This window comes from Alosa alosa, chromosome 7, assembly GCF_017589495.1.
Source record: "Alosa alosa isolate M-15738 ecotype Scorff River chromosome 7, AALO_Geno_1.1, whole genome shotgun sequence".
Taxonomy (NCBI): domain Eukaryota; kingdom Metazoa; phylum Chordata; class Actinopteri; order Clupeiformes; family Clupeidae; genus Alosa; species Alosa alosa.
Genome location: NC_063195.1, coordinates 10005376 through 10030349, shown reverse-complemented (window position 1 = coordinate 10030349; position 24974 = coordinate 10005376). Strand labels below are relative to the sequence as shown.

The 24974-nt window shown below is 41.2% G+C and overlaps 1 protein-coding gene across 1 annotated transcript; it reads right to left on the bottom strand.

The window, feature by feature from the left end:
• Positions 1–798: 798 nt before the first annotated feature.
• Positions 799–24957, bottom strand: LOC125297641 (NXPE family member 3-like). The gene is given in 8 exon segments (XM_048248096.1): positions 799–1092; positions 2700–3043; positions 3524–3613; positions 3615–3727; positions 14205–14626; positions 14758–15156; positions 23881–23948; positions 24795–24957. Coding segments are annotated over 8 exon segments (1677 nt in total). The 5' UTR covers positions 24841–24957; the 3' UTR covers positions 799–897.
• Positions 24958–24974: the final 17 nt, after the last annotated feature.

Here is a 24974-nt window from a genome sequence, read left to right as displayed (position 1 = left end):
TGACACACATGCAAAAAATACACACACGCACACACACACATACACACACATACACGCATGCACTGCAAAAACTGATATCTAGCCTAGTGTTATGATCTTATATTTACATAAAAATGTAGTTGGTATTGTTTTTAGTACAAAGATTTCTCATAATTTTATGAGAAAGTTCAAAGTAAGTCAAATGTCTTCACTCAGCTGACGTGATCACCAAACAGAATGAAATTGTGCATGTGCAGCTAACTGTGTCTGCCTATCAGTGTTCTTTCCCCTGTTACCATAGACGATTGTTGTGCTCTCTCACACACACTCACACACACACACACCACACACACACACAAAAACGAACAGAGCAGAACACAACAGTGCCAAGAAATAGCAGTGGCCAAAAATATATTGCACCTGAAGCAGCGCTCCAAATGCGGGTGGGGATAATCTGAGAGGTAGAGAAAACACTCTCATAAGAGACCGTGAAAAAAACATGTAATGTCAAAACATACTCTTTTTCATGCCAGTTTCCGGGTTATGGAGATGACAAATGTTCCAAAACTACCAATCATCCGGTCAGTAGCCAGAAATACAACCATCCCTCCTGTGACAGCCATTCAGCACAGGGTTTTTAGGAATTATTGATTGCTTTGTGAGGACAAAGAGTGTTGCAACTCTCTTTCTATGGCACTGGGGAGAATGACAAACACATTCACACATAAAAAATGGCACACGCACACACACACACACACACATACACACACACACGCACGCACACAGACACACACAAACACACACACACAGACACACACACACAAACAGACACAGACAAACAAAAAAAACAGACACACACAGAAACACACACACGCACACACAGACAGATGACGCACTAATGAGAGAGGAGCTGCATTCTTAGAGAGGGCAAATAAAAGAGAGAAGTATGTCGACTTCATTTTGGACTATCAGTGGGGCAGGGTGGAGGTCATCCTTCAAGTAGTGGCAGGCGGTCATCTGCCACACATCCACGATGTAGACTCCCATGTCACGGAAGGCCTCGCGCAGGATCCGGTCCACTTGCATAGTGAGCCAATCACTGCGATAAAAATGCTGTAGAATGCATAAACACTCATTTTAACATGCTGCACAAAACACAAACACACATACTAGGGCTGTCACTTTACGTTCGAAAATCGGTTTCACAATCGATTGGACTAACCAACACAAGTTTCGAAAACTAAAACAGGGAATCGATTTTAACCAAATATGTACACTATTAATTTTAAACGAATTAAACAAATAAAAAAGATAGATGTAACAAAACTCACAAAGAAGTAGAAAAAGAATAAAGACTTCCGAAAGTGCAGTACGCATTGCGAAAGCTAAAAAAACAATTCCCACCAATTTTACGCACCGTAAACAGCTGTTTCAATCGACTGCTGTGCTGCTGGTGTTTTGCTAAAAAACGCGTTCAACCTGTGCGGCATGAGAGAGATGAGTGATAAGCCCTAATAACTTGAGGAGTTCGATATGGAAGTACTTTGGGTTTTGGGTAGATCAAACTATAGAGAAGGACAAAGTGGTATGCAAACTGTGCAGTCGTGAGTTCCTACGTAGGCGAAATTTGTTTGACATTTCTAATCGTAAACACAGCCACGTTGAAGCCTGCAGTAATGTTTTTTCACTGATGCACTCCTGTTTGTCATTGTGCACGAGACTTCACGGCAATAAATCATCAGAAATATTGCTGGTTTGTGCGTCTTCAAGCGTCCTCTTTACGTTTGTCATAATGCCTGTTAGTTGTCCGTGGATTGGCCTATATTTGGCGTTGAAAATGGAAACGTCTTTAGACATGGAAAATCGATTTTACAATCGTTTCAATGAACACTTATGTCTCAAAAATCGAACAGGATTTTTTCACAAAAGTGACAGCCCTAACACATACACACACACTAACACATAAACACATACACATAAAAGCATGCACACAGATATACACTGCAGGCTAATACAAACACACACACACACATATTTTAACATGCAGCCCAAGTAAACATGTGTGCGTGCACATACACACACAATCCATCAAGAGGGGCAGCAGAACACGTGCCACACGCCACCTCCGCAATAACGGCAAACCCCACACGACTTCAGTGGATATGTGGATAACACGGAGCACAGTCGATTCTGACATTACATCAAAGCGGTGGATAACACAGAGCACTGTCGATTCTGATGGTTTCTGTTGCTACATTATTTCAATTTGTGGACGGTTTTACCAAAAACAAAAACTCAACATTGGTCAAGATTTCTGTTCAAGATTTCTGTGGAAAATCTTTTGAGAGAGGATTCAAATGTTTGTGCCATTGTGAAAGTGAAGTCGGGAGCCAAAAAAAGTTGTTTGATTTTCGGCTGCCACCATTGTACCTTTGAGCAAAATGCTTAACCCTGAGCTAATCCAGGGAGGTTAGCCCTGCAGCTAATTGATATATGTAAGTTGCTTTGGATAAAATATGTTAGCCAAAATGTATAAATAAAAGCCATCTTTTAAAAAAACGTGTTCTCACCAGTAACAGCCATTTATGGCCAATAGGTGGCGCTCTATTGGTAATGATATTGATGTTTGAAGGTAGAAGAAGACCAATAAAAAGTTGTTTAGTTGTATCACACTAACAGTTGATCCCTTGAGTGTAGACTACAGAGGAACAATACACCACCTTTTTGTTGTACCCCGTGTTGGCTGTCTTGATGATGACCCTGGTCCCTGGCGCTCGTTTCAAGAGGGCAACGACCGACCTCCGGATTAGCCAGACGCGGTAGCCGTAGTAAGTGAGTGGGTAACTGGCGAGGTGCGCGCACAAGTTGAACATGATCACGGTGTCCGGGCCGCCAGGCAGGCCGTCGATCTCGCTGCTCATGTAGTGGAAGTACTCCACGGGAATCTTGCCGCAGTGCAGAGGGAGGCCGTGCGAGCGGAAATGCATGACGATGTTGTTCTTCAGGTCTACGGCCTTTAAGGGCCCCATCTGGACGTTGATGGGGAGGTAGACGCGGTTAAGAGCTGTGACGAAGAACAAAAAAAAAAACAATGTTTTAACGAGATGTTAACATATCAGTTTATGACACACTTGACACATTCTATGCTACCAGATCTTTTTCTACAGACTGCTGTCGGTGCATTCCCTCTATATTATATTGGAGTTATGTTTATACATTGTTGCAAAAGAGCATATTTAGTTTGTTTATTATTGCGCTTCTCAACCAGACTGGGACCTAAACACCAAATCTTGTTAAGGGTGCCTTTCAAGGAGAAACCATGGATAAATGATAATATAAATGTGCATTCCTTTGCAAAGAGTATTTATTGAGATATACTATCTGGGTCACAACTTATTGACCATTGTCATGACCAAAAATTGATTCTTTGAGCCAGGGGTGACCACTGGGGTGGCCGTGGTTTATCTGAGCCACTGGTGTGTGCATGTGTCTGTGTGTGTATGGAGGGGGGTGGTATATCTTGTTAGTATATATCGTTCCTTACTTGGTACAGCCTTAAAGAGGTATAAAAACCACTGTCTGATGGTGGAGTCTCCCATGATGTAGATGTGTTTGTCCCTCAGGCATTGAGCGATGTCTGGAACAGTGAAATGTCGGGTGGCACAGACAAATGACGTCCACACATCGTTCAGGAAAAATCCTGCTGGCACTGGTGTGGGAAGTCCAGGTTTGCACGGCTCTCTCACCACTAGAGGTAAGACGGTACAGGAAAGATTGGCATGGGAAGTCTAGGTCGCTCACCACTAAAGGTTATATGCTGTGTATGGTCATTTAATCACCACTACACAGACGGTACACCACTAAAGGTCAGACGGTACACAGACGGTACACCACTAAAGGTCAGACGGTACACCACTAAAGGTCAGACAGTACACAGACGGTACACCACTAAAGGTAAGACGGTACACCACTAAAGGTAAGACGGTACACAGGCGGTACACCACTAAAGGTCAGACGGTACACAGACGGTACACCACTAAAGGTAAGACGGTACACAGATGGTACACCACTAAAGGTCAGACAGTACACAGACGGTACACCACTAAAGGTAAGACGGTACACCACTAAAGGTAAGACGGTACACCACTAAAGGTCAGACGGTACACAGACTGTACACCACTAAAGGTCAGACGGTACACAGACGGTACACCACTAAAGGTCAGACGGTACACCACTAAAGGTCAGACGGTACACAGACGGTACACCACTAAGACGGTACTAAAGGTAAGACGGAACACAGACGGTACACCACTAAAGGTAAGACGATACACCACTAAAGGTCAGACAGTACACAGACGGTACACCACTAAAGGTAAGACGGTACACAGACGGTACACCACTAAAGGTAAGACGGTAAAACAGGTTTTTAGTAAAGCAAGGTTTAGTGGAATCCCTGTGTTCCATACAGTCTCATCTGCAAGCAGATTCCTTCAATTGCACCGCTTACTATCAAAATACTGATGTGCTGTTTGAAGTTGTGCTTCTTGCTGGGAATAACAGATGTCATTCTAATTGGTTTAAAGGAGGGGTTTTCAAACTCTTGCAAGCTGGGTCCCCCCAAAGCTGGTTCATTGCAGTCCCCCCCCCCCCCTTCGGGCCTATTATCATTACTAGGCTATTGTTATAATTGGGAATTGGCACCAGACCTCTGATATGAATTTATGCTTTATTATTGTTATTATTACTAGGCCTAATAGTAGGCATATCATTACATTTTTACAGAAACTTGCAGGTAGGCAATGTTAATGAGAGACCTGAGCCTGCTTTGCCTTGTAAAGATCCTCAATTCTTGGCACAATGTCTGTTTCTTGATTTGTGCACGATTGTGGTATTTTGTTTTAAGTGCAGTCATTTTTGAGAATCCTGCCTCAAACAATTATGTCGACGCAAAAGGGAGGAGAATCTTCAAGGCGACGTCACAGAGTTGAGGGTATTCCTGCATCAATGCTGCCCAGAATGACGAATGTGGGCAGGAGTTCCTTCAGCCTGTCACTCTTCAGCTCAATAAGCTATTCCTGCATATCAGTTGACAGCTCGTTTGCTGTGAACACAAATGGATCTCGAACTCACGCAAAAGAGCGATAATCCTCTTTGAAGTAGCCTACGTCAGAAATTGTTTTCTCATTCCTGACAGGTGCTCAGACGCTGATTGAAATAGAGAGAAGAAATCGTGTGACGTACCTGCATCAGTGATAAAGTCACTTTAGACAGAGACGCAGAGACGCAAGCCACATTAAGTCACTTTATCACTGTCACAGGTACTGCAAGGCTGGGGAACATGTCGCAGTTCCCTCGACTGATGCAGCCATGCCAGAGGTCAAGTTTTTGTGTGAAGGTGTCCACTCTGTCTGCGAGGAGCAAAATATGAGTTTTGCGGCCTTGCAAAGACAGGTTGAGGCCATTCAAGCGGTCAAATATATCGACCAAATAGGACAGACGCAAGCCACATAGTGTCATCAGAGTTAGTGAGTGGAGCTGAGCGGTGCGAATATCCCGCTCCTCGTTCAGGTGGCTGTTCACTCGGCTGCTCCTCCGCTCAAATTCGAGTCAGGTCACTCCGCTCAATTTCGCTCCCCGCTCCACTTAAAAATCCTCCCGCTCCAGTCAAATCGTTTAACGCTCGCTCCAATTGACCTGTTGCTAAGCTCCGCCCCCCATTGTTACCGTGTGAAAACTCGGACAAACAAACCAGACTTGATTAGAAATACATTATGGACAATGGCAGCTGACATTATATGAAAGCAGGCTTTGAGGACGTTTTGGTCGATAAAAGATTTACTTTCCTCCAGGAGCTATCAAAAGGGACTTAATTATGCTATGGAGGGGTGTATTCAAAACTTTGGAATACATACAAGGTGACAAACAGTTGTGGCGAGTAGCCGTGCAGTGCAAAAACCACTGACGTTAATGCTAGCTAGCTAGCTAGTGGAAGATTGATCCTAAGATATGTTAGGTTACGTTAATATTTGATGTAGTAAGAATATAGTTGTTGGTTAATGAGCATTTTCATCTTGGGATTTAACAGGGAACCTGTGCCCACATTGTTGGCTTAGTAGCCTACATTACGTCGAGCTGTTGCAAACGCGAGAGACGTCCTGTAGGCTACTGTTGATGAAAATATACCGTTTTCTAGCCTCTTGGGGTACCGGCTATCAGTATTACACGTCCCCCATGCAAAACGTTTGACCATGGTTATCCGTCGGGGTTTTTTGAGTTAATAAACTCCATAAATAACCATTAATTTGTCATTTTATGCCTCCTCCCTGTTGTTTCCTATGGAGTTGTCCGAGCTGATGTCCGAGTCCCGTTGAGGCTGGACTGTCATTGGCTCATCAGCGTTCTAATGGCTTCTACATACCTGACGCACCCGACCGGTAGCGCGACAATGTGACGTCAAAATGACGTAGATCTCTCTGGCGCGCCAGGGTTTTGGCCGTGTAGCACACGGTAGCGCACCACTCATTTTTTTCAGACGAGCGACAAAGGCGGAAACAGGAAGATGGACTAGTTCGAGGGCAAGCGAGTTGCAGTGTTTTGTTACAGTCGTGAATTTTTAATAGTTTGCTGGATACGTTAACAAAGTTACCAGTGAGAGTTAGCAACACATGGAATTAAGAGGAAAGAATAGAAACGATTTATTTTCAAACAAAGGATATCTATTAAGGCCTTAACAAAATCTCTTTCCACTTCAGGAAATTACACAAACTCAGCCAGCTAACTAAACTGTTTAAATTATTAAAATTTGATGACTAAAGTACCTATCTATATATCCATCTATCTATCTATCTATCTATCTACCTGTGCACACACCTTGGAAACTACATGATAATGATGATGGTAGTTGTGAATAGTAGCAACCAAAGTCTGAAGTACCATCACAGAGGCTAGGTACTTGTGTTTCTTACGGCAGCTTCTTCTGCTGTGTAAGTAGTTAATGTTAGTCTTTTCACAACAGCGACACCTCTGTTCAGGAGAATATTGCAACTAGTGTTGCGACCACCACGCGTGAGTATAAATGGTTACGGCGCTTCTGTGACGTCACATTGTCGCACTACTGGTCGGGTGCGTCGAGTATGTGGGACGTTTAAGGGTGGCGCTTAGCGACAGGTCAATTAAAAGAGGGAGAAATAATCTACAAGCCGAATTGTCACCTTAAACAGAAAACTTAAATCTACTTAAAAGAGTTAAAAAAACTTAAAAGAACTAAGAGCAACAGCAATATATTTCACTTAGAGAACATTTATTTTAAAACTGTTTCATCCTCAATACCAATTTCAAGTTTTTGCCTGAAATTGCACAGCCCCTGCTTCAGAGCCCACTGAAGAAAATAATCAGAAGAACTGTGTGATGTACTGACACAGAGTTACAGAGGCTAGAATATTGTTTTTTTTCTTTCTACCGGATAACATGCATCTCTGAACTGACCGCATTCCAGCCCTCTAGGTCACTTGATATGATTTAGAAACACAACTGGGCCCTAGCCCTAGATCAATATAGACCCTTTCAACAATAAAAACAAAAACAATGCTTGAACGTTCTATTTGGTTACCAATCTACTTCCTCTGCATTTAGATAACAATGTTAAAAAGGAAGTCTTGTGGGGCCAACTATGATGCTGATAATGGAACTGTCTTGAAAGGGTCCATAGAATAAAATATGAGTATTTTAGACCATTATTTGGCAAGGCATGCTCATGCATTTTGTAAAATGCCGTATGTGGCGGAGGATCTGTCGTGGGGTAAAACCGTTACCGTTTATTTTGACGTAGCCAGATTGTAATGAAGGATCCGTTAGTTAGTTATTAGTTACTTAACTTGGATATCATGGGATATCATTCTTAATATTATTTATTTAATGCATGTATATTTTAATGTAATTTACTGGCCATTTTTAAGATACCCAGTATCTCAGGCGACCCCACATGGGGTCCCGACCCCAAGGTTGGGAAACGATGACTTAACGTGTGTGTGTGTGTGTGTGTGTGTGTGTGTGTGTGTGTGTGTGTGTGTGTGAGCCTTTACTGACGTTTTTTCTCAATCATAAGACATACGGTGACACAATGCTTAAAATGACTTGAAGTTTCAAAGGGCTGTAGCTTTGCAACGATTAGTTATACAGATATACTATTCAAGATCTATGCATAGATTTTTCACAGGTGAAAAATCACCTGTGATTTTTTTCAGTTTTTTTCGGAGAGGGTCACCTGCCAAATTTTGCAGAAATTGGGTGATTTCACACGGAATGACCCTTAGAGCACTTTTGCTGTGGAGTGGAGACACCATAAGTTAGGCTACTCAGAAATTGTTTGCCAGGTCATTGCAGCCTAATTAGCATATATTTTAAAGCCAAACATCTCTGGTGTGGTTTTGACAATCACATAAGGAATTTACCTTAGACTAGGCTATACTGAAATAGATTAATGATGTAAAGTCAAGTGCGCTTCTATGGGTCTGGTGTGTGTGTTCTTATTGATGAGTCGGAGTGGCAAGTGCTGTGCATAGTTGCAGTGGAATGTGGCTGCCCAAGGCATTATAAAACTTCTCACTCTTAGGCCTACTCATACACGGCGCTGAAATGGCATATTTAGCTGTCTAAATTCGAATCATATCATGCTGGGCCCTGGGGAGAAATCGTCAGACATCCATTATTTTGTTATTCAGCACCCCTGGTCAAAGATATGTTCCTGCGCGCCTGCTGGTTTAAAGGATGCAATGCAACAATGAGGGGAACGGAGCCGGAGATGAAATTAAAACATGCGGTGAGTGCACCCAAAGATTGCAAGGCATTTCGAGATAAGAGAACCGCTTGCAACTCACAATACGTTTGTTGATTGGCTACTGCTAGCCGCCGAGTAGCCTATCAGAGCAATACAAAGCAGCTGTCCTGTTCACAAGCCAATCAATCGTCAGCGTCAGCGACTACACCGAAAACTGAAGGTGTTTTCTATTGCCATATAAACGTGAGCTAATCGCTAACGTTATCTGAGATGCTAGTTTTTGTAACGGCAGGAATAAACACACATGGTAACAAAATCAATCGAAAAATGTGTAGCTTTACTCAACACATTAACACTATGATTCAGAGTAATTGTCAAGTTGTATTAGCCTGGCTAGCGCCACCACTTCTCAATGAGACGTGGTCTGGGAACCAAACGTTCATTTTCTCGTATTTGAAAAAAAATGCCCAGATCCGTTTATTGGGTGCCACGGATGTCTATCAAATGCGTCTGTGCATAGCTCATCATCGTCTTGCTTTCCCCCTTGTTCTGTGATTGGTCTCCTATCTCAGGAGAAAATTTGCTCCATGATCTCCAGGCTGCCTCAGCAGCGTGAATCAAATCGCGCGCAAGGCATCATGGGAACACCCAGGCTAAAGTTGTATGGCTCACTGTGTTCAAAGTCGATCTTAATAACCCTCGTCACCTCGACTATGTGGTGGTTGTTATGGGAAACTAGCTAGTAAATGCAGCTTTACTGTATTAGTGAAGTTCGCGAGATTGGAAACAGGAAATAGCGTTTACAGGAGGGTTTTTTTTTACAATTTAAAATGATTCTAGATTTGAATGGGCCATGTTGAAGAGTTGATGTCCATTATTGTTCGTGCAAATATAGACTGATTCATGTCCCTTGCATTTTGCAACTGTGTGGTCCATGGTATGCGCCCGACAGAAATATTGTTTCATTTTGCGAGTGATATCCACGTTCTGGCGGTGTTCGCCCTGTTTCAGAGATTCTAAATGCAAAAATGCACAGAGGGAGTTCCTAAGCTAAGGTATAAGCTAGGCATATTACACAACATAAATTGTCACTATGCTGGCGACAAATAAAATCTCTTACGATCCACCCTTTGGGAACCAATGCTTTAGACCAGTGGTTCTCAACCTTTTTTCAGTGATGTACCCCCTGTGAAATATGTTTTCAGCCAAGTACCCCCTAACCAGCGCAAAGCATTTTTAGTTGAGAAAAAAGACTTAAAACAGAGCACTGTGTCATCAGTGTCTAATTTATTAAACGTTGGAACTGATAAACACATACACATACAATGTATATTTTCCTGAAATATTTATTAAATAATTGTTTTTTAAGTATTTTTGCATGGATTCTACTTTTTAAATATGTGTATATTTTAACCCTTAGTACCCTAAGCTGTTTTTAGGGCATTTTCACTACATTTTTAATTTTTTCATTTATTCTGGTCATTGTAAGTGCCACACACACATATATAGTTTTGTTCCTGGCTGAGTCTAGGCTATCCAGATCTGCCATGATTTCATGTATTAGTACTAGCATTGATTTTATTTTGATTTTAAAGAATTAAAATATAAAAAGCGTATTATAAAAAATCTTATATTTTGACATGTATCTCACCACAGCAAGCTCATAGCTCTACATGCATTTAATGTGTGTGTAGGGCAGACTGTCCTGAATCTGGAAATATCACTGCCATGGTGGAGGGATTCTCTGAGGATGAGCAATTTACAGATGTGGTGTGCGCCCAGGGCCGGATTAACCATTAGGGCAACTGTGGGCACGGGACCAGTAAGGGGCCCTGGGCACAGTCAAAATATTACTTTCGATCACGTTACAAACGCAGTACTCACTTCCCTAATTTTATGCAGATTTTGCAACCCGTTCAATCAAAATATTATGTTAAATGACGTCAGAAACAGTGTCTGTAGCTGCCTGCACAAATGCTGCCTGCCGTCAGTCAATGAGTGAGGGCGAGCTATGCGGCGTTGAAAACAACACCCAGACTACGCTATATGTCGTCATGTCGAGATGTCATTTTAGCTGCGCGTGGTTGGCGTTTTTTCTCGAGGCGCAATTAATTGAGCAGTTAGTCCACACTTCATCAACCCACAAACATGAAATCTACTTCTGTCAAAACTTCGAGACTAAATTAAGTTTTGAGTGTGGCGCCCAGTAAAGCACAAGCATAATTTTGTCGTAGTTTCACGCTAGCAAAGGGCATTAGGTGTTTGTTAATGCCTGGTACAGATTGCAATCTAATGAAGACAAGGCTTACATGCTAAGAATATTACTGTACCGCGTTTTGACAACAGGCGAAGCTAAAAGGTGAAGATATCTATCTCCGTTACTAGATCAGCAGGTAAGACAGGAGGTGAGGGTGCCACCCGTAATCGCCAGACAGACTACCGCAAAGCACAACCAGTAGGTTCCAGCAGCTTTGAGAACCACCGATGGGCTGCTAAGAAAGTTTCTAGATGATAACCTACACATACAAAAGTAATTTCTGTCAATTTAAATCTCTTATCAGTGCAGATTAAAGCTTAACGTTTCTGTCCAAAATCGCGTGATTAGTGTCTCTCCCTTTCAAAAGTTTTGACAGAAGTAAATTTCATGTTTGTGGGTTGATGAAGTGTGGACTAACTGCTCAATTGCATCCGAGAAACTTCTAACCACGTTAGCTAAAATGACATGACATAGCCTAGGAATTGTAGGCTAAGTAGGGTAGGCTCCAAAAATTCGGGGGTTCAGGGGTTTTTCTTGGTGTTTTTTTTTTTTTTTTGCAGTTAATTGGTTTTTTTTTTTTATGCAATTTTAGACAGAAATTTTAAGCTGAAGACAGGCAAGCTGTCCATCTGGCTCATCCAAACCACACACTGCATGCATGAAACAAACACTATCATGGAACTTCGACATCACAATAAATGAGGATACCCATAAATAAATCTGATAAGAGGTTTAATTGACAGAAATTAATTTTGTGTTTGTATCATCTAGAAACTACAACAGAGTCTTTCTTAGCAGCCCAACGGTGGTTCTCACAGCTGCTGTAACCTACAGGTTAACTTTGGGGTTAGCGAGTGCGCGCCTGCAGGTGTATGGCCGTAGGCACTGTGCGTACCATCAGGCAACTGTGTGCGGGCGTGCATGTGGGGAGGGAGGGGGCACATTCCGATTTTGTGCCCAGGGCCCATGGTCATGATAATCCGGCCATGTGTGCACCTGCCATTTTTTTATTTAGTGATTAAAAATGACCTTTCTGCGCTCCATATCTGTAACACGAACTGATCTGACCTGACTTGACCCGAGTTTACGTGTTAGCGTGTGCCTGTCTGCACTCATGATTCTATACAACTTTTTACTGCATTGCCATGAACAAAGTAAAGGTAAAAAAGGTGTTTCTTTGTCAAACAAATTGGGATTCAATGTGAGCCTTGAACTGGATGCCATGCAGTAATTTGCTAGAGTCTCAAAACCGGATTATGAACATTCTTTGCCATAAAGAAACACACAATAGCATTGGATTATAAACATGCTTTGCCACAAAAACAGAAAAAAACGTGAGGTAAGTCGAGCTATATATTTTTGTCACTTCGTCTGTTTTATAACCCAGAAGGATGTACTTGGTATCAAATGATAGCTCTCTGTCTCCTCTTTCATCCGACATGCGTGGCATATCTATCCGATCACAGGTCCATGAGTAATTCAAACGAGTAATGGGTGTGCAGTTGGTTTTGTACACAACGTTATTATTTTGCAGTCACTTCGTCTGTTTTCATAAGCCAGAAGGATCGATATACGTGGTACCAATGGATAGCCCTGTGTCTCCTCTTTCATCTGATAAGCTTGCCATATCTATGCTTTCACGGGTTTGCGAGTAATTCAAACGAGAGTAATGGGTGCGCTGGTGAACGCAGAGAAGTATATACTGTAAATATGATGCAATTTGATTTAATTTCATACTTTGACGTACAGACAAGTGCGTGGTCTCGTTGGAAAGCCCATCTTCTGCTCTGTCACACAATCAAGGCTTCATCTCGCTGCTATGAACAGCGGAACAATGTAACAAAAAGAAAGGATGTGTTTTTGGCCTTTATTCGTCAATGTCTTCTAAGGGTTAAAATCTCACGTACCCCTTGAGTGCCTTCACGTTCCCCAGGCATGCAGCGTACCCATTTCACTGCTTTAGACAACATAGAAGCGAAGCGGCGAGTGGGGCGGGATTGGGAGCCTTTCTCGGGGATTTTGCAGGACAGATTTTTTTTTTTGGGGGGATTTATTAGGTTTAACAGGGGTTTATAATCAATTGTTATATTTCCAAGTAGCGGACAGCTTCACGATTTCCTTCGACCACTCTCAGTTCCCTCTTTGGTCCTGACGAAAGTGGCGTCACTTACAGGCTATAAGGCGTTACTGGTCAGGACCAATGAGGAACTGGGAGCGGTCAAGGAAATCGTCGAAGCTCGCTGGAAAAATAACAATTGATTATAGAACCCCTGTTAACCTAATAAATCTGAATTGGCTAAATATGGAAAGTTTCAGTTCAATGTAAAAAACAATATCCATAGTAGGTTGGTAAACCCACAATATAGACTGTTAAGGAGAATGCCTAACTTGTTTTTTCTTATGACACGCGTTACTTCTAGGAATAATGTTACGTAGGTCTAGACATCTTTGGTCTAACTCCTCCTCGGCCGCACCCGGGCGGTTCTAAAACACAACATGTACTGGTTATGGAGGAGGACAGAGGCTACAGTGCTGACTCAGACTGCTAAACTCATCAGTGCGCTAGCAGTTTACTACACCCTGTGCTACAGAAGGTTCAGGTTGAGCCAAGGTTTCGCCGTCTTGTCTATACCATCGCTGACAAACTGCCCATTGCTATATCACCCTATAGCCTACAATAGTCAGTTCTGCTGTAGCTTACCACTCCAGCTGATTAGCTTCTACGGCGGCGATAACTAATCCCAATCATAATTGTGGCAACACCGTTACCTTAGACTACGACTATGGTCATGAAGTACTCGGAAAGGCTATGCGGATCAGAGCATAACAATTTATTTGTCAGGTATAAGTTACTCATCCAATACATTTTAGAAAGTACATCTAAATGAATAATGTGAAAGATTGATGAGACTTGAAACCATTGTTGTAGTGAGAGTGAATCAATCAAGACATGACAAGGTATACATTTGATTACATGTCCTGTCCCTATAGTTAACTGTTCCTGTGGACATGTGACAGTAGGCCCACAAGGCCCACACTTAGTAGTTGATCAAGAGTCCATATAAGATTGAAAAGATTATCATCAGCCTGGTAATTAGGATCATTACGTGTGTGTGTGTGTGTGTGTATGTGTGTGTGTGTGTGTGTATATGTATGTGTGTGTGTGTGCGTGTGTGTGTGTGTCTTGCTCACCTGTCCATGAGGACCTCCTCCAGGGCGGTGAGGTGTTTCGTGAATACACCTCCTGAGTGGAACACACGGTCCTGGCAAGTCAGTGTCGGGGGTTTGTGGCACTGCCAGGTGAGGCCCGTGTGGGCATCGTGGTACTCGCACCGTCCCCTTGGCGACGACGACAGCACCACGCCCGGCCACTTCACCTTACATTCCACTACCTCCTCCACCTGGGCACCCCCGTGCTGCTGACTTGTGCCCAGGAAGTAGTTCCAGAAGAAGAAGTGGTTGTTGTAGGTGCGGCGGCCTTGCTTGAGGAAGTGCACCGCCTCACTGGAGTGGATCAGGCGCACGGCCAGCTTCACCGGGCCGGCCCACGGGAGCTTGAACTGGGCCGTGTAGGTGCCATTCCGATGGTCCAGGACCTCTCCAAACACACTGGCCTGAGGTGCAGAAATGGATGATAATGTGACGGGTGTGTTATTGTGTGTGTGTGTGTGTGTGTGTGTGTGTGTGTGTGTGTGTGTGTGTGTGTGTGCGTGCGTGTATGTGAACTGTCTGAATAAGCCATTACCTTTAATTTGTCTGAATAAGCCTTGGCCTGGAAGAAGTCTCCTCCGTAGCGTTTTGGCGTACCAGTGAAATCCTTGGCGATGATGGTGGCGAGGACTTCCTCTTCCACTGTGTATTTCTCCTTGAAGTTATTAATAATGAAGGTGGAGTGGGCTGCACTCGTGCACACACTTGCGTTGCTAATCTCGTGGTCCGGTTCGGCCCAGCGGACCGCCTGTTGTATCCGGTCCCACTCCTCTGGACTGAAGCCCGGGTCGTCACTCACAGGGAACGTTGGATCCGGGCCCTCAGGGGTTCGGAGCGTCTGCGTTTCATTGGAGACGAGTCTGTCAGGTCCGTTACTGTACTGCTGCTGGTGAGGCCTAAGGGAAAGCTCGCAGAACGTGTATGACAACAACATCTGCACAGAGATAAATAAACAATGTGATTTCTCCTCCTCATATGTGCCTCTAAATTGTCTGACAAAGGTCTATGACAACAACAGCTGGACAGAGAATAAACAAACAAGGTGATTTATCTTCCACATATGTGAGTCTTTTACGCTGTCAAGTGTATTTAGAACATCATGGCTTCCCACACTTGAAAAGGGAAGGACTTGACCAGACTCAGGATTTTACTCGTTCTTTAATTTATTTGACCAGTAAACAAGGAAGGTGAAATATAGTAATTTTATAGTCATTTTCTGCTGGAACTATAATTGTGGAGACTGATAATATCTTTCTAAATAGAGAGAGAGAGAGAGTGATAGAGCACACATGATGGTACTGTTTGGGTAGCAATAGAAGGTGGCATAGCTGTGTGAGGAAAGAAGCAAGGAGGACACATGGACTTATCCAGTTAAAGTGTCACAACCTAGTCTTGTTTTCAATACTGTTTACACGATCACATTGAACCATGGTAATTGTAATGTTTATGATATATAACATATGTCGTTATGATGTTGAAGATAGTATTTCCACATGTGATGTGTTGTAAGCAGACATTGTTTTATTCAGTCCACAAGGAGGCGTTTCAGTTTTCATTATTGTGTTTTGACTGCTGAAGCAGCGAAGAATCCAGAAATCAAGATGGTGACATAAACATAAACCTAAACAATTGTAACAGAGATTTATAAGTTCACTAAAGAGTCCAAAAGCTACTTTGCTGTGTATAAGAGTTTTATTCCAGAACTTTACAGTAATCTGGCCACACATAGGCCAACATTAGAATAAAGCAGAGCAAACATGCAAACATGCTCCTAAGTTCTAAATACAAAAAAAAAACAAAAAAAAAAAAAAAACCTTTGGCCCCGATATCTGGACTGATTTTCTGACAGCAGTGCATAGATTTTAGTTAATATCATTATATGTATTGGGGGCATTATTATTATTATTATTATAATTATTATTATTATTATTACTACATCAGACATCAGATTGTTATGTAGCATAGCCATATTATACATCATTTGAAAGCTTTGACTCTTGGGAATCAATGACAATCTTATTTATGTAAATATGTGTAGTGCTTTAAATTGTCAGATTAATGTTACTACGTCCCAATTAAAGGTACTCTAAGCGATGCTGGGTAACGTCACTTCTGTTGACTTTGAAACAAAATAGAGAGCTAGCTCGCTACTTCCTCCCCCACCCTCCCGTGCTGCTCCCATGCAATTGAAACTCTCCTAAACGCGCATCTCGTCTGTGATTTGCTGGAACAGTTTTTTATGTTTTTATGTCATGTTGTGCAGTCCACCTTATACACACCAATTGAATTGAAATAGAAATTGTAAAGATTTATATTTTTTTGTAATTATTCCATATTTAGTGTAGTCATTCCATATCAGAACCCCTGTAGTACAATCCAAATGCACGCATGAAACCTGAGTGTTACCTTTCATTTGAAGTCAAGATTATGCTTCTAAGGGGTTCATATGCAGTAAGCATTTGATTGTCAGTATGCATTGTGGATAACCAAAAGTCCTATGGGGAGTTTCCACAAAATGCATGAGCATACCTTGACAAATAATGGTCTAAAGTACTCATATTTTCATTCCTTTTGCACACAACTTCACAAGACCTGATGCTAGGGCTCAGTTGTGTTTCTAAGTCATATCAAGTGACCTAGGGCTGAAATGTCGTCAGTTCAGAGATGCTTGTTATCCGGCATGAAGAGAAAACAATATTCTAGCCTCTGTAACTCTGTGTCAGTCGGTCAGGTATTTGCTTATACTGTAGGCCAAAGTACGTGAGAGCAATGCCCTTCTAAGTAGATGATGTGCAATGTTCAGCAAAAAACTCAATGGGGCAAAAGTATAATTTGTAAATGCTCAGACTTGCAGAATAAAATATTTGACAAAATTACACTGACAATTTAATAATACCCTTTTCACCACCTTCTCTGGGCCAGCATCCTCTATCTTGGCCTTTTTAGGGGGCTTTCCTCTCAGGGCGAATGAGAGGATGCTTAATTGTTTTTTACCTGACATCTTTGAAAGACAGATGCAATGATTAATGCATCCATGGCCAGGATATAATTATAAACTATGACATGATTTTAAAAGTGACCTATAACATCGACTATGCAATACAATTTAATTTATTTAGTGCTAATAAAATGATTAAACATACTTGGAGAGAGAGATGTTTGTAATGTGACAATATATCAGTCATCGTGTGATAACGAAAATATGACTAGGCTTAGATTACTTGTTCTGAGCAGGTGTTGTCAGTGAACAGGCTGTAAAACTGTTGGCTAAGTTATAGACACTCATGAACAACTGATGCTAATTATCTGGGAAACATTCTCTAACAACAGTCAAGTTCTCATTGTTTGTGTCAAACAGGTTGTGAATTTGTTGTAACATTAAAAGATGTGCTCTGTGCTCAAAGTGATGCTCGAAGCTCCAGTGGTTTCCGACTGAGCAAATCTTTTGAAGATCGATGTTGTAGCAACATCACGTGAACATTTCCAGGATATGATTTTTTTCATTGGTTGTTGCTTAAATCTTACCCAGGGACAATAGTGCTATTTTCTGATTGTCTATTGTGCAGCCCTTCCCTTTTTTTTTTTTTTTGCTAATAATTGGCAGGCTCGACTAAGAACTCTAGGGGAGACGCACTTGTTTATTGCCGGTTCCATAGTGAGAGCTGCGCGGCCAGAGACATTTTGAATTTGAATTTTGCATATTAAATATTATAAATAGTTTTTCTGTGTTGTGGGAGTGCGTGACAAAAGACCGAAATGGGTGACTGTCACCAGGGTCGGACTGGGAACAAAATTCGGCCCTGGCAATTTTCTCCTGGACCGGCCCACTACTGGACCGACGACCCCCACACACACACACAAACACACACACACACACACAAGCCCACCAATACCAAAATCCCCCCCTGATTCCCCCCCATAAATAACAAACACACAGTATCATGCTGTAGCAACACTTCATAAACTGAACCCAAACATTTAGATTTGGACCTATAGGTTATTATATAATCAGTATCGTAATTTCTGTCAACTATGACGATCTCCATGCATGTTCAGTAGCCTATATTTTTCATTTAGTCAAGCAGTGACATGTGGTTTAATCAGTGTTGGGCAAGTTACTTCAAAATCGTAATATATTATGTATTACTTATTACTGTCATTTCAAAGTAATTCATTACATTATAATATTACTGTCTCTGAATTGTAAGGCATTACACTACTATTGTATTACTTTTAAGTTACTTTTACCAAAATATCTGGAAATATGGATTTGGAATTCTAAATGCAGTTTATTATGCTCAATGCAGCTCATTGCACTTCTAATGGAGGGTGATGTGGTACAACATAATGACTGAGCTAGGCTTAAGGCTAACAACAGTAGAATGCAATAGGTGCAGTGATGGATTATGATGCAATACAAGGAACAATCATAGCCAGAATTTTGTTTAAAGAAGACAAAAGGTCAAAGTCTGGTCAATTGTGATAGAAATGCTGTAACTTTAGGCTTAGGCCTACTCATTAAAATCAACAGAGAGCCCACTACCTGTATATTGTAATCCAAAACTTAAAGACATGTCAAGATAGGCTACACAGTGCAGCTACTGGCCATTTTGGTGCCCTAACTGGTGAAATACTAGCCTGGCTAGCGCCACCACTTCTCAATGAGACGTGGTCTGGGAACCAAACGTTCATTTTCTCGTATTTGAAAAAAATGCCCAGATCCGTTTATTGGGTGCCACGGATGTCTATCAAATGCGTCTGTGCATAGCTCATCATCGTCTTGCTTTCCCCCCTGTTCTGTGATTGGTTCCCTATCTCAGGCGAAAATTTGCTCCATGGTCTCCAGGCTGCCTTAGCAGCGTGAATCAAATCGCGCGCAAGGCAGCATGGGAACACCCAGGCTAGTGAAATACAGTATTAACCTAAGTATGTCATCATATGGCCAACTATAAAGATGTAATCTGCCTGTTCCCAGGGATGGGTAGTATTTCTGAAACATGTAATATGTGTTTCAAATGCAAAATAGTATTTTGTCATTTCTATTTTATTGGGTTTTTATTGGCTCTGTATTTTGTATCAAAATACTTTATTGGTGTGTATTTTTGTATTTTAAAAATACTGCAAAATACTAAATGTGAAAAACACAAAAAAGTAGATACTACACACAGGTGTAATGAATAATTGGTAATTAGGCAACAATGGTTTATGTTTATCGCAATCAGCTAATGTGAGAACAGCTGTGTTCAACAACACTTACAGTTTTTTAGTGACGGCTATTGCTGAAGCATCAGCCCTGGTCTGAAGCACTGGTGTGAAGTGGTACGCAAGTAAAGATGAGCAAGTTGACCTGTGCAAGTTCACATAAGGACACTGACAAAGGCAACCATGTCCCATTGTCTCCATGCCAATCTTTAACAGAAAAATGTCAGATATCTCAACCACAATGACACCAATAGATGGTAAGGTGTTGAGTGTACCCAGATAGGTCAGTCACTTACTGTAGGCCTACCATATATCGTTACAGGTGACAAGCTAATCATCGCAAAGTGTTGTGCTAATGCTGGGAACAGGCAGGGATGGGCAAAAATACATCAGAATGTATTTCTAAATAAAATACCTAATACCCTAATTTTTAATGTATCAAAATAAACTACAAAATACAGTAGGCCTAACCATATTACGTATGTATCAAAATAAAATACTGTATTTTTGTATTTAGATAATACTCAAAATACTTTTTTCAAGGAAGTATGGAAGCACTGCAAAAAAAGCTTTTTTTTATCCCAAACATTTAGCCTATTAAAACTATATAGTAAAAAACAATACAATATGGCCCCAAGTCCAGTGCAGAACTGAATAAGAAAATCATACGGCTATGTATCATGAAGTTCCAGTATGTGAGAGACTTGACGTGCCTTAATATCTCCAACCTCAAGTATGCAGCTAATACGGAAATATAATTGTTATTTAATTAAACAAGGTGAACTTCTCCCCACTATGGAATGCAGAAAAGTAAGGGAATTCAAACACACCCAACACCTTTTGTCTTCTTTAAACAAAATTCTGGCTATGATTGTTCCTTGTATTGCATCATAATCCATCACTGCACCTATTGCATTCTACTGTTGTTAGCCTTAAGCCTAGCTCAGTCATTATGTTGTACCACATCACCCTCCATTAGAAGTGCAATGAGCTGCATTGAGCATAATAAACTGCATTTAGAATTCCAAATCCATATTTCCAGATATTTTGGTAAAAGTAACTTAAAAGTAATACAATAGTAGTGTAATGCCTTACAATTCAGAGACAGTAATATTATAATGTAATGAATTACTTTGAAATGACAGTAATAAGTAATACATAATATATTACGATTTTGAAGTAACTTGCCCAACACTGATTAAACCACATGTCACTGCTTGACTAAATGAAAAATATAGACTACTGAACATGCATGGAGATCGTCATAGTTGACAGAAATTACGATACTGATTATATAATAACCTATAGGTCCAAATCTAAATGTTTGGGTTCAGTTTATGAAGTGTTGCTAGCGTGATACTGTGTGTTTGTTATTTATGGGGGGGAATCAGGGGGGGATTTTGGTATCGGTGGGCTTATGTGTGTGTGTGTGTGTGTGTGTGTGTGTGTGTGTGTGTGTGGGGGGGGGGGGGTCGTCGGTCCAGTAGTGGGCCGGTCAAGGAGAAAATTGCCAGGGCCGAATTTTGTTCCCAGTCCGACCCTGGTGACAGTCACCCATTTCGGTCTTTTGTCACGCACTCCCACAACACAGAAAAACTATTTATAATATTTAATATGCAAAATTCAAATTCAAAATGTCTCTGTCCGCGCAGCTCTCACTATGGAACCGGCAATAAACAAGTGCGTCTCCCCTAGAGTTCTTAGTCGAGCCTGCCACTTATTAGCCAATCAAAAAAAAAAGGAAAGGGGCTGCACAATAGACAATCAGAAAATAGCACTATTGTCCCTGGGTAAGATTTAAGCAACAACCAATGAAAAAAATCATATCCTGGAAATGTTCACTTGATTTTGCTACAACATCGATCTTCAAAAGTTTTGCTCAGTCGGAAACCACTGGAGCTTCGAGCATCACTTTGAGCACAGAGCACATCTTTTAATGTTACAACAAATTGACAACCTGTTTGACACAAACAATGAGAACTTGACTGTTGTTAGAGAATGTTTCCCAGATAATTAGCATCAGTTGTTCATGAGTGTCTATAACTTAGCCAACAGTTTTACAGCCTGTTAACTGCATTTAGAATTCCAAATCCATAATTCCAGATATTTTGGTAAAAGTAACTTAAAAGTAATACAATAGTAGTGTAATACCTTACAATTCAGAGACAATAATATTATAATGTAATGAATTACTTTGAAATGACAGTAATAAGTAATACATAATATATTACGATTTTGAAGTAACTTGCCCAACACTGATTAAACCACATGTCACTGCTTGACTAAAATGAAAAATATAGACTACTGAACATGCATGGAGATCGTCATAGTTGACAGAAATTACGATACTGATTATATAATAACCTATAGGTCCAAATCTAAATGTTTGGGTTCAGTTTATGAAGTGTTGCTAGCGTGATACTGTGTGTTTGTTATTTATGGGGGGGAATCAGGGGGATTTTGGTATCGGTGGGCTTATGTGTGTGTGTGTGTGTGTGTGTGTGTGTGTGTGTGTGTGGGGGTGGGGGTCGCCGGTCCAGTAGTAAGGGTCAAGGAGAAAATTGCCAGGGCGAATTTTGTTCCCTAGTCCTAACCCTGGTGACAGTCACCCATTTCGTCTTTTGTCACGACCCCACAACACAGAAAAACTATTTATAATATTTAATATGCAAAATTCAAATTCAAAATGTCTCTGTCCAAGAGCTCTCACTATGGAACCGGGCAATAAACAAGTCGCCTCCCTAGAGTTCTTAGTCGAGCCTGCCACTTATTAGCCAATCAAAAAGGAAAGGGCTGCACAATAGACAATCAGAAAATAGCACTATTGTCCCTGGGTAAGATTTAAGCAACAACCAATGAAAAAATCATATCCTGGAAATGTTCACTTGATTTTGCTACAACATCGATCTTCAAAAAGTTTTGCTCAGTCGGAAACCACTGGAGCTTCGAGCATCACTTTGAGCACAGAGCACATCTTTTAATGTTACAACAAATTGACAACCTGTTTGACACAAACAATGAGAACTGTTGACTGTTGTTAGAGAATGTTTCCCAGATAATTAGCATCAGTTGTTCATGAGTGTCTATAACTTAGCCAACAGTTTTACAGCCTGTTAACTGCATTTAGAATTCCAAATCCATAATTCCAGATATTTTGGTAAAAGTAACTTAAAAGTAATACAATAGTAGTGTAATACCTTACAATTCAGAGACAATAATATTATAATGTAATGAATTACTTTGAAATGACAGTAATAAGTAATACATAATATATTACGATTTTGAAGTAACTTGCCCAACACTGATTAAACCACATGTCACTGCTTGACTAAATGAAAAATATAGGCTACTGAACATGCATGGAGATCGTCATAGTTGACAGAAATTACGATTTGTGCCAACATGTTGTAGAAACACAACCACAGCCTTTAGGCCTATTTGGTGCAAATCTTCTACATTGGTTATAGTCAGCGATTCACATTAACTGTAGGCTATCACCACAAGTGTATACTAAACGTTTTTGCCCAAGTTTGTGTGCCGTCATCACATTTTGCAAAATTAGGCTACCTTCGTTACTAACCTACCAGTTGATACTTTTTACGTGCATCGACTCGCGATTGATTGTGCATCTAATGTAACACTCGGTGGAGAAACTTCTACTTTCCAAGTTCCACTTTCACTGTCGTTGTGAGCTAAAAGGCTACTATATGGGAAATACTTTGAAGTTCCTTTTGAGTCTAAACATGAATAGGTTTTCTTTAACCTGTGCTACACTTTTCCACCAAGTTGTGCGAAAATTGTAGGTACCCGGAGTTTTTTTTTATGTTGACAGACAAACCGCACTACAGTACTGTACATGGTGCAGTAAATGGAAGCTCTTCGTAGCGCGTGCAACTTACGTCTATAAAAACAATATATTTATGGAATAAAATTAGACACCTCTGATTGCTGTTTACGGTTAAACTGCGATGATGTGAACACCAGCCAGCGGAGGGCACTTATATAGCCTAGGCTACCATGCATGGACTCGTAGGCTATATTTCCCCACAAACCAAGCGGCTGCTTGGACAAATCCACTTGAGGGGTGGGGCAGGGGGGCGCGATCGTAACACACACTGAACCTGTCATGAAGAGGCCAAAATGATTGACCTGTCACCCCCCAATCCAAATGGATGCAACTGCATTTATAGGCTAAGCCTAGGTCTACATTACGGGCCGCAAATAGGCTAAATAACTTTAAAAAAAAAAAAAAATCCCGGAGGTCACCGGCCCACACGTGGACCGGCCCACCGGGCATTTGCCCGGTTGTACAGATTACCAGTCCGAGCGTGACTGTCACGCTCTATAGCCTGGTCAAACTGAGACAGGCTCCTGAATTCACTTATAACCCACAAGTTTTTCATTTGATTTGATCATTTTTTAACCGCTATCAATAAAGAAAAATATAACTACCTACCAAGACAAACAGAAGACCGACTGCCAAAATTACTGTAAAACCATGCAGGACTTGACTCCACCGGCATGCTAAAACGAAAAAGATTTAATCATCAGTTCATCCTTAAAAATACATGTGTAAACTAGTCAAAAACAAATGGCAAAGAGTCTGGTGCTCTTCAGTTAGGGATCCAAAAAGTTTGAAAAATTCAAGAACATCTGAGACAATCATGATGGTTATATATTTATATAAAAACATGCTTACGCATTTGGCATTGACAAAAGGAGCCTTAGTGGGGGGTTGGTAGCAGTGTTGCGCCCGAGCACGCCCGATATTTTAATCAACTCGGACCGCGAAAATTATACAAAATTATACCTGAACCGCGATCCGACCAGCTTGTTTACAAAATGTGTGCTTTTGGTTACCATACAGTGTGATAGTAGGCAATTTCTGTAAAACAAACGAATTTATTTGCGAAACTTTATGCAGTAGAACTACACGCAGTTAGGCATGCAGGGCATAATGATTGCGCAGGAGAGAGAATGAGAATAAGAGCGCATGGACATGCATCTTTCTTTCGAAAACAGAAATGGTGAAGGCACCAAGGTAGGCAAGAGAGATAGCCTACATTGCTGGTCAAAACGTTAGCATAAGAACTGGTTTATAATGCTGAATGAAGCACAAAGCTTTACTGAAGCACATACACTGTTTAAAGTCACGAACACACCGAACTAAGGTGACTGTTATGCATGCACAAACCTATACATACCGGTAGTAGATATGGCTTGTGTAGTTTGTGCCATAACATTTATTTCTGCAGGCGCCTGCTCACGACTGTAGGCTAAAAGTTTAACGTGGGCAGGTGCCAAAGTATCAGCATTATTTTACTGAGCGACTTGTCATTAGGTCTTGTGAGTAAATTAGTCTATACTCACACTTCAAGGGGAAAGGCATCCATAAACTGTGGGTCTTTGAGTCCATTGGGTTTCTGCTCGTTGCTTTGTGTGTGTGCGCTGGCAAAACTTTTCTCTCGTGTTTGGTAGTAGGCTGTATTGTCCTTGATGACAAATGTGGAAAGCTAGTCTATAGACTGAGAAATACAGACCAAATAGCAC